Raw genomic sequence first — 15000 nt, 5'->3', positions numbered from 1 at the left:
GGTTTACTTTATATATACTTTTTCCTGCTCATCTGTTTTCATGATTTCCCCAACTTCCATCAGATTTATATTTTCTTTCTTCGATATCGTTTTCTTTGAAAGTAACAACACCCCAGCACTGGTTCTCTCCTGGCCTGACAAAGCATTGATCTTTTCACTAGCAAGAAGATCTGTTATTGGTCAGGCAGATCTTTATCACAATATATATTATCTTCTCATTCTACTGCAAGATGTTCCCTTTTGAACTATACCAAAACAGTGCTGATTTATGATCGGGCTTCTCCGAGCTCAAGGCTCAAAGAATGTTGTTACAAGGGCCAACAAGAAAGCCAGATGTTCAGCTGCACGACAGAGAGAGAGAGAGAGAGAGAGAGAGAGAGAGAGAGAGAGAGAGAGAGAGAGAGAGAGAGAGAGAGAGAGAGAGAGAGAGAGAGAGAGAGAGAGAGACAGACAGACAGACAGACAGACAGACAGACAGACAGACAGACAGACAGACAGACAGACAGACACTACTTGCTTTGATTACCAACAGTCAAAAACTGTAGCTTACTGAGAGCATCTTAAATGCTTTGGCTTCCTCAATTAAATGCTGCATTCAATTCAAGAAAAGGTAATCCTATTAAAAATGGCTGCTCTCATCTTGGGAGCTGTTCAACAGCTCCATATATATATATATATATATATATATATATATATATATATATATATATATATATATATATATATATATATATATATATATATTTATATATGTTGATTTATCCATTGCATAATTCTGGTCATTGTAGTTTGTTTGAAATAGACATGTCCCTGAACATCATTGTCCTCATGTAACACGTGTACCAGTTCCTCCATGATCCCTTAAAACTGGAGATAAATAAATTATATTTGCCCTTTAAATACAAATTGAGATAATGAAAAGATTTTGTTGAAAACAGCTTTCACAAATATTTACAATGGCATTGATTTCAAAGAGAATGTATCCCCACCTCCCCCCCCCCCCCCATTTATTTCCTCTGATGACATTTAACACCAGGTACGTGTGATAAACTTTGTGACCGAACACAATTGGGATGCTCTGGAGGTATACGATGGAGGTGATGAGAATGCCTCAAGGATCGGCAGCTTTTCTGGTGAGGAATAGTTTTCCTGTGGCCGTAACATCGGTGGATTATTGATCTTACAGCAACTCTTTGTTCAAATGGAAATCTTATCATGTTCTCAGTCATTACTTCTTAAGATATCGAATAGTAGACACAAAACGTAATTCAAAGGGAAACTGCAGGCCCCAAAGCGAAAGCCACGCTCATTGATCCAGTTTAATACAATTTCAAAACACGATGAATCTAAAACTCAAAATGTCACTCCAGCAACCTTATGATGATTAAGCTCAATGCTCTTTGTCTGCCTGTCTGCCATTCTTTTTCCCTCTGTGTCTGATTGTCTTCATCAGCAGTCTACTGATATAACCGCCCAATTAAGTTCCACTCAATGACCCATTAAACAAAGGACAAAATTTATTTAAATTGGAATTCTTTTCTTTTTTTTAATTCCATATAAAACTGAGATGATGACATCATGAACTAAAATTATCTTGGAAGATTTTGCCTACCTCATCTCTCGAGTGATATTTATACAGGCCACACTTTCAGGTATGATTGATCAAATTAATTACTGTAGCTATTTCCCAATTTGATGACATACACCATCAAGGACTGGGATGCAAATGATCTGTGGGTTTTCGGATGCCATCTCTATGGGAACGGCTCAGAGAGAACACCTTACTATTTCAACCATGGAGATTTGATGAACATGTTTCCTGTTGGGAAGACTGGAGAACATTATTCACGGTGTTCTCCCTGGTAAACCAAAGTGAGAATAAGAGCTGAGTATAACGATTACACAGGCAATTATCTTAAGTTTTGCGAATTGAGATGAGATCCCAGCATGTACTATTTGTACCATATTGCATTAGAGAACTAGAAGGGAACTCAGTGGAGCGTGTTCCTCCGCAATGCAATGCCTGATCCATGAGAACATATCAAGCCCAATACATTTTTGAAATATCATAATAGATATCGTTTTCGGCCCAATCTCTCAATGGTGAAGAATCACTTAAAAAAAAAATTTTAAACTCTCGTATCCAGATCCGCATTCGGATCTTCACCAAAATTGAATCAATTTGTTCTTGTCACACACACAACATGTCCACCAAGTTTCGTCCGAATCCGTCCAAACCTTTTTTGAGATATCGTGCTATGTATCGTTTTCGCATGATCTTTTAATGGTGAAGAATAACTTTAAAAAAAAAATTATATTATCCGGATCTTCACCAAAATCTAATCACGTCCTTGTCACACACCCAATCTCTCCACCAAATATCATCGGAATCTGTACACAACCTTTTGAGATATCCTGCACACAAGCAGACAAACAAACAGACAGACGAGTGAAAACATAACCACTTTCCACCTTCAGTAGCGGAGGTAATAAGAAGTCATTGAAAGTAGGCCAGAGGGGCATGCTTCATAAAACTGTGTCCGTCCAACTAAATTAAGTACTCATGAGGATTATAGCAGTGAGCACAGCTCGGGAATCTTACTACGTGTATAAGCCTGGGTATGAATGGCATGCAGATGCTTTCCTCCGTATGTTTCAACTTTTTGTAATCTGTAAGCTGGATATGTGAATTGCATAACAGTTGCAAACTATAATCCATTTTATTTAAGACCAGCCATAATAGTGTATTGTCCTGTTGGGTAAGGTGAAGCCTCATGTGTTGAGAAGAAAGCAAAGAAAATTTATGATGGAACTTTCAGGAAGCACACAGATTTGCGCATTCATAAAGGACAATAGTTCACCAAATTGATCGATACTAGATTGAGAAATGTACTCTCAATGAACCATTGTAGGAACGGTTGTCCTCTTAAAAAAAAAGAAGAGACCTTGGAGGCAACAACACTGCTGCAACTTGGTGTTCCTGAGGTCGCTGTAAACTTCTGTAAAGTCTGTCTTGGTATACTGGACAGCTTGTTTACTGCATTGCTTTGCTCACACTCACAGACAAGGATGGCTATGGCTTCGGATTGAGAACTTGAACATGGTTCTTTGCCAGAAACACATGTACTGATCGACTCGTGTTTTGAGGTGCCTAATTGTTTTGCAAAATAATACAAAATTTACATGACCTTCAGTTTAGAGGCTCACCATCTGATCTTCAACTTCAACTGTTTCAGTAGATAGACGAGGTGGCATCTGACCTCTGACCTCAGCTGTCGCAGCTGTGCATATTCAACTCTTAACATAATTGTCATAATAACTAATCATAGTAAAACTTTATTGCCATGTATTTTTCCCCCTACCTTTCTGATTTCCACAAGTCTTACCATTTTCAAAGCAAAGAAAATATAATTTTAATGTTTTCCTTCTTTTTTGAACTTATCTCCTCACCTGCAATCTCACTCCCACTATTTGTTGTGTTTCCATATTAGTAGGGTTTATAACACCCCATAAATTGCATCAAAGGTCACATGACTTGTGTAATAAAGAAAGTCTGTTTCATTATTTCTCGGCTTCATTAGCAAATGCATATTAGACTGGGATTGAATTACGAATCATCCTGCTGATTGTGTCATCCACCGAGGCACGGTTGTGCCACTGACGCAGTGCCCCTGCATATTAAAGCAGGGATTTTGAATTTGGCCAGGAGAGAGGAAGAGAGACAATGACCTACTCTTCGTTGAATGACATTCTGAGATCTTTAACGTCCACCAGGTAATGCTCTCAGAGGTGACTCAGCTTAATGCCCCTTCAAGCAACAGAGGATTCATTGAGGAAACACCAGTTTGAAAGATTATGTTCAGGTCGAGAATCGAACCCAGATCAGACAGCCATAATTCAAGTGTGTGACCTCTGAGCCACTCTCTTGGAATTATTCCTGATACACCTGTATAGTGTATTGGATATGAACCTCTTTGATGTTTAACGTTCACATGCATCTTCCCATGACATGTTTTTGCCACAAAGATAGATATTTTGGACATGTTTGTGTTTGTGCCTTGTTTCATTTTGATAATGTTTTTCCACCTGGATAATTCTATATATTACACAATATTACAATTGACTTGTGACTTTTCAATGCCCTTCAGGTACGCTCATCCCATCAGTGCTAAACAGCACGTCAAATATAATCTATCTCCATTTCCATTCCGACATCAGTGTTTCTGCTGCAGGATTTCATCTCGAATATGCAGGTCAGCTTTCTACTAGAACCTGATGTGTTGGCCTTTCAATGCACGGCCAACTTTGCCTTTTCACTCGACTCTGCTTTTCACATCCATTTAAAAAATTTGGATGAACTTCCATTCTGAAAGTACTCTTTTCTCTGAAAGCAACCATAATCGTAGTAATCATAACAGTTTCCAAAATAGGAGGTCTTTTAACTCCTGCATGTGATTTTTTTGACTGTCGGAGATATATTGAACATTCTTGCTGTGTTAAAGAACTTTGTCACCTGTGATGACTTCAAAAGGTCGATCTCAGCTAGCAAGTTTCCATGTTACGTAATTACAAGATGTACTCATGTTCCAATTGTACGTAATTATTGCATGGAATCACATTTAAATAGTACGTAAATAATAGACATGCTCAAATTTCAATAGTACAAATTAATAAACACACATCCAATGCGGACAGACAGACAAACACAAACACAAAGGGACCAAAATGCAACACCCTGTCTTCTGGTGAGCATAATTAATTAATTAATTAATGGTTAGATGGCAAAACAAAACAAAACAAAATATGAACAATTTGCTCATTCATTTGCTACGAGTTCATTTGCTATGAACTCATCCGTTCCTCTTCCCCCCCCCCCCACCTGTTGAACCAACTTCCACATTCTCTTAAATTGCATTCTTCCCTCCAGGTCTTCAAGGCAGCTATTTACCACCATTTGAGATCATCCCGCATACAAAACCATGATTCTCAAGCCCACCTGTTTCCAAATTTCCAGTGTTTTTTTTTAACCTCCCAAGAGTTTGCTTCTGTATCTATCTTGTCCATCCCATGAGTCATCTCCTACCTCTCATTCATTCTCACATCACCTATTTTTCAAGTCTCCCTCTATTTTGTCTGCTGTCAGTGTGTTTCTCCCTCTCTTTCTACTGTTCATTTTCTGTTGCGTCCTGATCCGTTCTATATACTCGCTCCTCCCCAAGCCTCAACTTTGTATTAAAAACAAAGACTGACTTGTAAATGCAATGGAATTGATTACAAAAAGGAACATATTTTACTCTTCTCATCACTTATGCTCTGATAGCTTCACATTATGCCATGGTCATGATATAAAGGACAAAGCTTTAGAAGATGTACTCATGTACTCATGTTGAATCCAGTTCTGGGTTTGGAGCATTGGCAGGTCTCCTTCGGGGCTCCCTGCTGACGATCTCAAAGTTAAGTTTCCGGTCATTATCTGTCCCGTTTTAACTGTTTATTTTCTCACCTACATGTTACTGTGTGTTCCTAGTTCGGTTTTGTTTCAAAAATCGTGCTATTTTGCGAGATTTCGTCAAACTTGTCTTACTGGGAGCTTGAGGCCTATCCTTGAGGCTTGAGGCCTACCCTTTGGTCTCCTCGGTGTATAATCGTGTTTATTTGTTTTTTCTCCCCATTATCTTCAATTTCTATCTTTCCCACTTTATTAACGTCCCCCATCCCTCCCAACTAATCACTCTATTTCTTATCTTAAATGAAAAAAAAATCGACACCTTTCTCTGATTCTTCTTCTTCTTCTTCTTCATGTCCTTTTCTTCTTCCTCCTCTACTATTTCCTCTATTTTTTTTGACAACACTTCCATGACCTAATCTGTTGAAAACTCTCTCAAACATTAATAATAATAACAACAAAAACTATCTCTAAAAATGTTTCATCTTCCTCTTTCACACATGTGGTTCTCTTTACTGTATCAAAATGCACTATTCTGCTATTTAAACAGACTGCTCTCAATTCGACGTTTCCTTCATAACCTTGCCTAAAAAAATCCAACTGTTACAGCGTTTCTTCTCTTCATTCTCTGAATTCGCCTTTATTGCATCCCTCAAGAAATGTGTTTAATCGCAGAACTGACCAAAAACTTTTTAAAACCCCAGTTTGCAATGAATGTTGGCTTTCCATCAACCATTCTTTTTTTCCAACTTCAGTGCCAACTCACTCCTCTCACCCCTCACTCTCAAATCAACCATCCCATTCTTCTCCCTCAAAGCATCCCTCTCACCTCTCGCAAAAACTTCCCCCTCAGCTTTCTCCCACCATTCATCCCCCTCACTCATCCTTCCCACAGTTTTCGCCCCCTCCCATCCACAAATCTGCCTCCTTCCACTGCCCTCTCACCTCCATCTCTTCACTCCACCTCCTCAAATCCTCAACTGCCTTCTTCCCCCTCTCTTGTCCCCCCTCTCTCCCCCAGCACCACAGAGCCTTTTCTCCTCCTCATTCGGCCCCCTCCCCTAGCTATTCTGCAATCCCCCACACTCTTTCAACAACCCACCTTACCTCCCCCGCTTGTCCCTTGTCCTACCCTCCCCATCCCCCCCACCCCCTGCACCCAAAGCCTCCTCCCCTACCTCTTCATTAAAAGTATGGATCTCAAATATCCGGCGCCTTCGCTCAAACCTTTCAGATCTTTCCATACAGGTTGCCACTGACAAACTAGACATAATCTGCCGAACAGAAACTTTCCTCCCCCAAGACGTGTCTGACTCCCAAGTATCTCTCCCTGGTTACTCCCTCCTCTGGTTTGACAGACCTGGGCCTCGCCCTGGTGGAGGAGTTGCTCTCTTCATCAAAGACTCCATTCCACACTCTACATGCACTGCCATCATCCAAACACCCCAGGAATACCACTGGCTATGGCTTCCCCTCAACTCCCACCTCATATTTATATGTGTACTGTACCGTCCACCTAAAAGTGATGACTCCATCTACACAGTCTCACTATCTGAAAACATGAACCAACTTCTATCTTCTCATCCAAACTCTCTCTTCCTCATATGTGGCGACTTCAATTGTCATCACGCCAGTTGGCTAGGTGTGGGTACCTCTCTCACCTGTCATGGCACCTCAGCAAAAGCTTTCTGCGACTCATTTGGACTGACTCAATGGGTCAACTTCCCTACCCGGATCTCAACCAATGGTACTCCATCTCTTCTGGATCTGATTTTGACAAATTTCCCTGACAATATCTGCTGCTCTTTCTCCGCTCCAATCGGTTCTTCTGACCACGTCCTTGTCAAAGTGGACATCTCTGTGGCTATTATCAGAGAACCACCTCACCGACATCGAGTCTGGCATTTAACTCAAGCCGACTGGCAGGGTCTCCAAGCTGCCATCAAACTTATAGACTGGTCTCCTATCGCTACTTTCTCCAACATCAACTCATCCTGGGAATTTTTTGAAAGAAACTTGCTCTCCCTCATGCACAGATTTATCCCCTCTCGTCTTCAGTTGTCCTACCCTTCCTCCCGCCCTTGGTTCACTAAAGCTTGTGGTGAGGCAGTTGTCTTGAAACAACTTGCCTTTGCCTCATGGGAAGCAAACCCAACTGAGGGTAATCTCAGTTCCTTCCATAAAGCTCAGAACAAGTGTGTATCGACCCTCAGGAGAGCCAGAAAACAACATCTTTCTCATCTCATGTCTGAACTCTCAAACCTCTCTCACTCCTCAAAATCCTGGTGGCATCTAATCAAATCTGTTTCTGGTGTATGTTCCCCCTCCATCCCCTCCCTTACCTCAAAAGGCCGCACTGCTGATACTGCACGTGAAAAGGCTTAATGCCTAAACTCGATGTTTGCAGCTGAATCTTGTGTCCAAAACCCATCGCTTTCTCGACCCACCTTACCCAGTCACACCCAACTGTCCCTGGACTCTGTGTCCTTTTCTCCTGACAAGGTGGAGAGCTTGCTGTCAAACCTCAACTCAGATTCTGCAACCAGTCCAGATGGCATCAGCCCACATGTCCTCAAAGCCTGCTCTTCTGCTCTTGCTCACCCTCTCTCTGTTCTATTCACCCTCTCATTTGCTCAAGGTTATCTGCCATCTGCTTGGAAATCAGTAAACATCACTGCCCTGCACAAAAAAGGTGCAAAAACAGATTCCTGCAACTACAGACCAATCAGCCTTCTCCCATTCATCAGCAAGGTTACGGAATCCATCATCGCTTCAGACATCAAATCCTTCCACTTCTCCAATGGCTTTATTTCTGATCATCAATTTGGTTTCAGACCAGGTCACTCTACCCTGGATATGCTGCTTCTGCTCTCCCCACAATGGATGGAGGTCCTCAATGCCGGACATGAAATCAGAGCCATATCCCTTGACATATCGCATGCTTTTGACACTGTCTGGCACCCTGCCCTGCTCACCAAACTCTCTTCCTATGGTATCCATGGCCATCTCCACTCATGGCTCGCAGACTTCCTCTCCTGTCACAGTCAACGTGTGGCCCTAAATGGAGTTCTTTCATCCTCCCTTCCTGTCCAGGCTGGAGCTCCTCAAGGTAGCGTTCTGGGCCCTGTTCTTTTTGTGGTTTTTATCAACGATCTCTCCGACTCTCTGGAAAATCCTCTATATCTCTTTGCCGATGACTCCACCCTTTGCCGTACCATCAGTCATCCCTCAGACCAGCAAGCAGCAGCTTCTTTGCTCACTGCAGATCTGGATAAAATCACAAACTGGTCTAACACGTGGAACATGTCTTCCAATCCAGACAAATCTCACACTTTCACTATGTCTCTCCGAAAGGACCGTTTAGAACCCCCCCCCCCATCCAATTTCTCAACAATCCTCTTGAAGAAGTCCTTTCTTTCAAACTTCTGGGTCTCACTATCTGCCATGACCTTTCTTGGGAATGCCACATTTCAAACCTCGCCTCCAAAGCCAGTCGCCGACTGGGAATCCTCCATCGTGCAAAGTCCTTCCTTGGCCCACCTGTGCTCCTGACCACTTACAAAGCTTTTCTCCACAGTCTGATGGAGTACTGCTCTTCACTCTGGGCTGGTGCTCCTGCCTCCCTCCTTTCTCAGCTTCACACTGTGGAAACCAAGGCATTTCGGATCATTGGCATCTCCCGCAATGAGGGTGAGTCTTTGGGCCTCTCACTCAATCACCGCAGGCTGGTCGGTGGTCTTTCTGTCTTCCACTCTCTCCTCTCCAGCCTTGCCCTCACCACATTTCCGCAGGGCGCTCAAGGTCCGCCTCCAACCCCCTTCTGGTAAAACTACCAAAATCACGAATCACTGCTCACCTTCACTCTTTCTTTCCTCTTTTTTCCCACCTTTGGCATAAACTCCCTCTCTCTGTTCAATCCCATTCTTCCCTCCAGGCCTTAAAAACATCTGTTCACCACCACCTCTTATCATCCCCCATCCAAATCCTCGATCGCTTGTACCCCCGATAATCCACCCAAGCCCACCTCCTTCAAATTCCCTGCTTTCCTTCCTGAAAGTCCCTGTAATGTCCGTCTTCTATTCCCCATGTTCCCCATCCCATCTATCTCCCTTCCACAGATGTCCTAATGTCTCTGTTCCCCACTGTTTTGTCCTTCCCACTCCCTCCCCTCTTGGCTCATGCCCCCCTTGATGTGCATTGTGTGTTTGCTCTCATACGAGTCTCGACAAGGTATACAAAAAAAAGCGTGGTCCGAGCATCCGTTTTTAGCTCTTCTGCACCACGGAACTCAGAACCGACAGGAGTCCAAGTTACCCAATCACCAAGATAATGGAAGTGAAGTGTAACTTTCAGGAAGTGCAAGAAATCTTCCAGAAAATAAAGCTGCAAATGAGTAACTTTTAAAATGACATTCCATTCTCCTTGTTGAGTGGAAGGATTAATGTCTCTTCTTTCCTTTTTAATAAGAAATGTGCAGTAAAAGCATTTCTAGCAGTCATTTTTTTTCAATGATATCATAATGTATGCTCAGTAATAAATTGGAATGTGATTATCTGGATATGATGAAAAAGGAAGACGTATGGAAGAGGGAAATATAGGAGAGGGTAGAAAGCCCTCATCTGCTCACCCTCCCAAAGTCCATTTTGGTTGCCCACCGACATTCATTCGCTACCTTATTCCTCCAATTGTGAAATTGTCTCCTTGTGTCTGTCGTCTTGGCCTCACTTCAGTCTTTCAAACTCCCTTGTCCATCACTGTTTCATGCCCTCATCCATGAACAACCATCATCTCTTCAACATGTGCTGATTCTTCCCATTCTGTTCCTCCGAGCCATTGTTACCCGTTTCTTATGTTTTTCCTCCTTTCCTCCTTGTGTGTTTCAATCCTGTATACCCTTAATTAGAATGTAAATCTGCTGACCTTTGTCGTTTAGCTCCAACATGAGTGCAGGCCCATGTATAAAAATGAGTTGGGGAGGCAGGAACAGAAAATAAAAGGGTGGTTAAGATTAAGGGGAGGAAGGAGGAATGTAAGAGTAAAAGGGTAAAATTTGGAAAGGAGTGCAGTGATAAAAAAAAATAAAAAAAATCATTTTTATTTTGTCCTTGAGCTAAATCAATACAGCCAATCAATATTGCTGTGCTTGCTGTGCTGGAATTGTTTTCGTTTTAATCTGTACACATTTTGAACATTTAATAAATAATGTTATGCAACAATTTAAAAATAATGAAATCTTGCTTAACTCTTCACCAAGAGTCTTGTTTTAATCCACACTGTGATGAACAATCGGAAAACAATCTTCACCCTTCATCCATGACAGGGCTCATGTTTTTGGTCTAACTCACGAGTTCTATGTCTCTGTCAGCTGTAGGCCTGGAGTCCTGCCCACAACCCAAAGTTCCGAGCAATGGCATTTTCATTGGAGATCGCTTTCTCGTGGGTGACGTAGTCACCTTTAAGTGCGAGCCGGGGTTTCAACTGCAGGCAAGCAAGTACACACCTGTGCAGCTGTTAAACATACCGGCAATAGTTAAATCAAACGTCTGTGAGTGTGGACCCATGGAAGTCAATCTGTGTTGTCTAAATGACATGGTTGACCTCAATTGTTTTTTTTTTTTTTAACACAGAATGCAATTCAGTAACTTTGGGATTTTTTTTTTTTGTATCCACTTTGTGGAACTACATTGTAATTATCTGAATGGCAGCTGTACCCAAATATGGAACAATATTTGGTTGACCTGATTGGTTGTAGTTCATACATTTAGTTAATGCTGGGATCCAAGCTGCAAATTCTACATACTGGAATGATTTGTCTCTTCCCTTCGAACAACTATTTTCTGATGTCAACTCACCCTCGACTTTTCATGTATGTAATTATTATTTGCACAATCTCCTCCATGAGTCTGACACTATCGGAAAATAATAGACGTAAAAAGAGTCTTTACTTTTTAACAAATGTTTATAACAAGTACTGTATGCATGGGTGTCACCATGTGTGTGTGTGTGTGTGTGTATGTGCATTTGTTGAACATGCGTTTACGTGTATATCACCATGCAGGGCCGATCACACGTTACCTGCATGCCTGGGCCTGTGCGGAGATGGAACTTCCCACCACCTCTATGCGTCGGTCAGTGCACAGCCTGCATGGCAAGAAGGTGGACATGCCACTGGTTGCAGTTCCCCTTTGATGTGCATTGTTATTTGGTTGTCATTTTTTGGAACAGTAACGAATGGCATAATAAATGTCTGCAAGGAGTGGCAAATCATTGCAATATCTTAGAAATGCGTCCCAAAAATATTCTCGGTCCTTCCTAGGAAAAAAAAAACAAAAAAACAATAAGTGAAAACTGAGTACGAGTGTTGATTCCTTACATCTATCTCAGGGATTAAATTATGCGGCTCGTGGCTCATGTGAATTTTAAAAGGTGGTGACGGCTCCATACTGGGTGCACAGTGATATTCAAATTATCATTTCCAAATAGAACTCCAACTATATACTCCTTATTCAAAGCATGGAATCCTGATGGTCGTTAATTAGTTTCAGGGGAAAATGGAGCCAATTTGATTTTGTCCCTTCCGTGCATTGCAGCTCAATGTGGAGGAGTTCTCACGGAAACCGAGGGAGTCATTTTAAGCCCTGGATATCCTGGCAACTATCCCAGCAACCAAGACTGTGTTTGGCGGATCAGACTGCCACAGGGTTTTGGTAAGAGCAAAATCCTTTTCACGGCAAGTTTGGAATTTCCTGTGTGGTAACGTCACCCGTCGCCGCTTACTTTCATGTGATGCTGAACAACTTTGTGCGTCGTATAATTAAGCCACAAATGCAAAACGCAAAGCTTCGATGAGGCCACTCTCATGAAGGCATTAAAATTGCATGCAAAATATAAATGCTCTTTGACCCAAAATTCATTTTAATTATTATTTATTGCATTTATTGATTAATAAATGAGCACCGAGTGCTGATCCTCTCCCAAATTGTTGTTCACTTTTCAGGTGTTTATTTTCAGTTCGAGAATTTTTCCACTGAACTCACACATGATTTTGTTGAGATTGTCAATGCCCCAATGGAGACCCACCATGTCGTAGGCAGATTTGGTGGAAAGAAATTACCGCCTCCCCTCCTGAGCACCTATCATGAAACGGTGGTACACTTTCAGAGTGATTACTCTCAGAACCGACAGGGGTTCAAAATAACGTACGAAGGTGAGCGAACATCATGCCACTTAGGTGATTGGCTAATTATCTCCACCACTGAAGGTGAAGGAGGTTATGCTTTCACCCCTTTCTGTTTGTCTGTGTCTGTGTACAGGATATCTCAAAGAGTTGTGGACGGGTCCAGATGAAATTTTGTGTACAGGGTCAGTGTGTGACGAGGACAAACTGATTAGATTTTGATGAAGATCCGGATACAGATCTGACTACTAGAAAATTTTAAGTAATTCTTCATCATTGAGAGATAGGGCGAAACCGATAAATAGCACGATATCTCAAAAAGTTGGCGACGGATTAGGATGAAACTTGGTGGACATGTTAGGTGTGTGACAAGGAAGAATTGCTTGAATTTTGGTGAACATCCAGAACCGGACCCGGATCTGATATTTTTAAAAGTGATTCTTCACCATTGTGATGTTGGGCTAAACTAAAATATAGCACGGTATCTTAAAATGTTGCGGACGGATTCAGATGAAACATGGTGGACGTGTTGGGTGTGTGACAAGGATGAGTTGATTCAATTTTGGTGAAGATCCATTACCAGATCTGGATCTGATAATTTTTTTAAATTATTCTTCACCATTGAGATATAGGGCTAAACTAATATATAGCATGATATCTGAAAAAGTTGTAGACAGTTTGGGTGTGTAAACATGACAAATTGCTTCGATTTTGGTGAAAATCCGGATCCGACTCCGATAATTTTTTACGTGATTATTCACCATTGAGAGATAGTGCTCAAAACGATATGTAACACGATATTTAATAAATGTATTGGGTCCGATATGTTCTCAAGGATCAGGCATTACGTGGCGGAGGTATGTGCTCTACCGAGTGCCCTTCTAGTTTTAATCAGTTTTGTCCTGGAAAGCCAACTCCGATTGCTTTCTGATCTGTTATTCCCATGAGAAAATGCTCTTGCTCCTTGTTATGCTGATCTCTTTATTTTCCTTGCTGAGCTAATGAAATGTTTATCGGGGCCATTGTTGGAATGGGAGAAAAACTGGAATTTTAACTTGTCCTTCTTGGAAGGCCTCGATTAAACTGGGAATTGCATAAATGTTACATATGATGCGATAAAATAACAAGTTCTTTCCATCCTCAATAGAGCAAGATTGTCAAATGAGCTCCAAATGAGTGTGTAGTGTAGTTCCAGAAAGTTTCCACTTAAAAAAATAATATTCAAGGGCTCTGCGCTTACACTTTAGATATCAGACTGACTATCTTCGACCATTTCCTCGTCTTTCCTTCCAATAGTCTCTTCATTCTCCACCCTCTACATTCCCAACCCCACCCCTCAGTTTCACTTCCTTATTCACATGATAGGAAGAGCTGATGTTGAGCGTTGAGGACATATTGGATGCTTCCCTCCGTTCCTTTTTTGTCCCTGAATGATATGTGCTCACCCCTTATTTAGGCTGAATGAGGGTATGTCAAGAATATGATATATTTGCATCAGTGAGTCAAGTTGCTTAATTAATGGAGTGCCCGCTGAGCTTCTCGCACACACAGAACTAACCCGCGGGCCTAAAATTGTCATATTCACTTTTCGCTACTGCTTTAATGTCATCCTATTTCGAAGAATACCGTTTTAATATTAAATTTCTTCGAAGAGGGTTTGAATCCAATTGCATCATTGACGAAAATTTATTGTTGAATTTGTCACCTCAAGGACAACACTATATTTTTCATGTAATCCAAAGGATCTTGTGGAATTTTAATTGCCCGCTCCATTGCTTGCAGCATATCAGCTGAGTCTGTGTCCTGAGCCGACACCGTTCCGCAACGGTGTGGTTATCGGCTCCGACTACTCGGTGGGAAAATCAATTTCGTTTGAGTGTTTCCACGGATACACTCTGGTTGGACACTCTGTCTTGACGTGTCAGCATGGCTTAAGTCGAAACTGGGATCACGGAGTGCCCAAGTGTGAAGGTATGGGAAACGGAAATCATCCTTTTCATGATTGTTTGAATTATCGTTGGAAACTCACTGTGGCCTAATTTTAAATCTCATCAACTCAAACTCGAACAAAATGCTTATAAATATAATAAATATATGGGACACTATCGGAAAGACATTCCCTTCGAATGATTGTATTTGCCATGTGACGACATCATCATTTATTAGACATTGTGTCGACCTTGCCGATGTTTATATTTTTTTCCTCCCTTTTTGGTTTGAAATAATTTGGGCAACACTACCTTTTAATAAGGCAATTTTCGAGGAACATTGAAATACTATGCAGGAAGCATTTTAATGCCCATCACACGTTATCCTAAGGGCATTAATAGTTGATCATGTTGTTCATGATCAATTATAAAAATAAATGATAGATGAT

The 15000-nt window shown here is 41.5% G+C and overlaps 1 protein-coding gene across 4 annotated transcripts in view; it reads left to right on the top strand.

Annotated features, from left to right (window-relative positions):
* Positions 1-15000, top strand: part of LOC147017206 (CUB and sushi domain-containing protein 3-like) — an 879227-nt gene that overhangs the window by 611102 nt on the left and 253125 nt on the right. For all 4 annotated transcript variants that reach the window (XM_085846657.1, XM_085846658.1, XM_085846656.1 and 1 more), the window contains 7 exons: positions 1037-1133; positions 4149-4253; positions 10812-10930; positions 11505-11574; positions 12037-12153; positions 12444-12653; positions 14406-14594. In XM_085846657.1, the coding sequence (XP_085702783.1) occupies positions 1037-1133; positions 4149-4253; positions 10812-10930; positions 11505-11574; positions 12037-12153; positions 12444-12653; positions 14406-14594 (907 nt within the window). The remainder of the gene's footprint in view (positions 1-1036; positions 1134-4148; positions 4254-10811; positions 10931-11504; positions 11575-12036; positions 12154-12443; positions 12654-14405; positions 14595-15000) is intronic.

Source organism: Eptatretus burgeri, chromosome 11, assembly GCF_056783735.1.
Source record: "Eptatretus burgeri isolate ZD-2024b chromosome 11, Ebu_testis_v1, whole genome shotgun sequence".
Classification (NCBI taxonomy): Eukaryota; Metazoa; Chordata; class Myxini; order Myxiniformes; family Myxinidae; genus Eptatretus; species Eptatretus burgeri.
The sequence above is the reverse complement of the archived record's forward strand: the minus strand, read 5'-3'. Positions and strand labels throughout refer to the sequence as shown.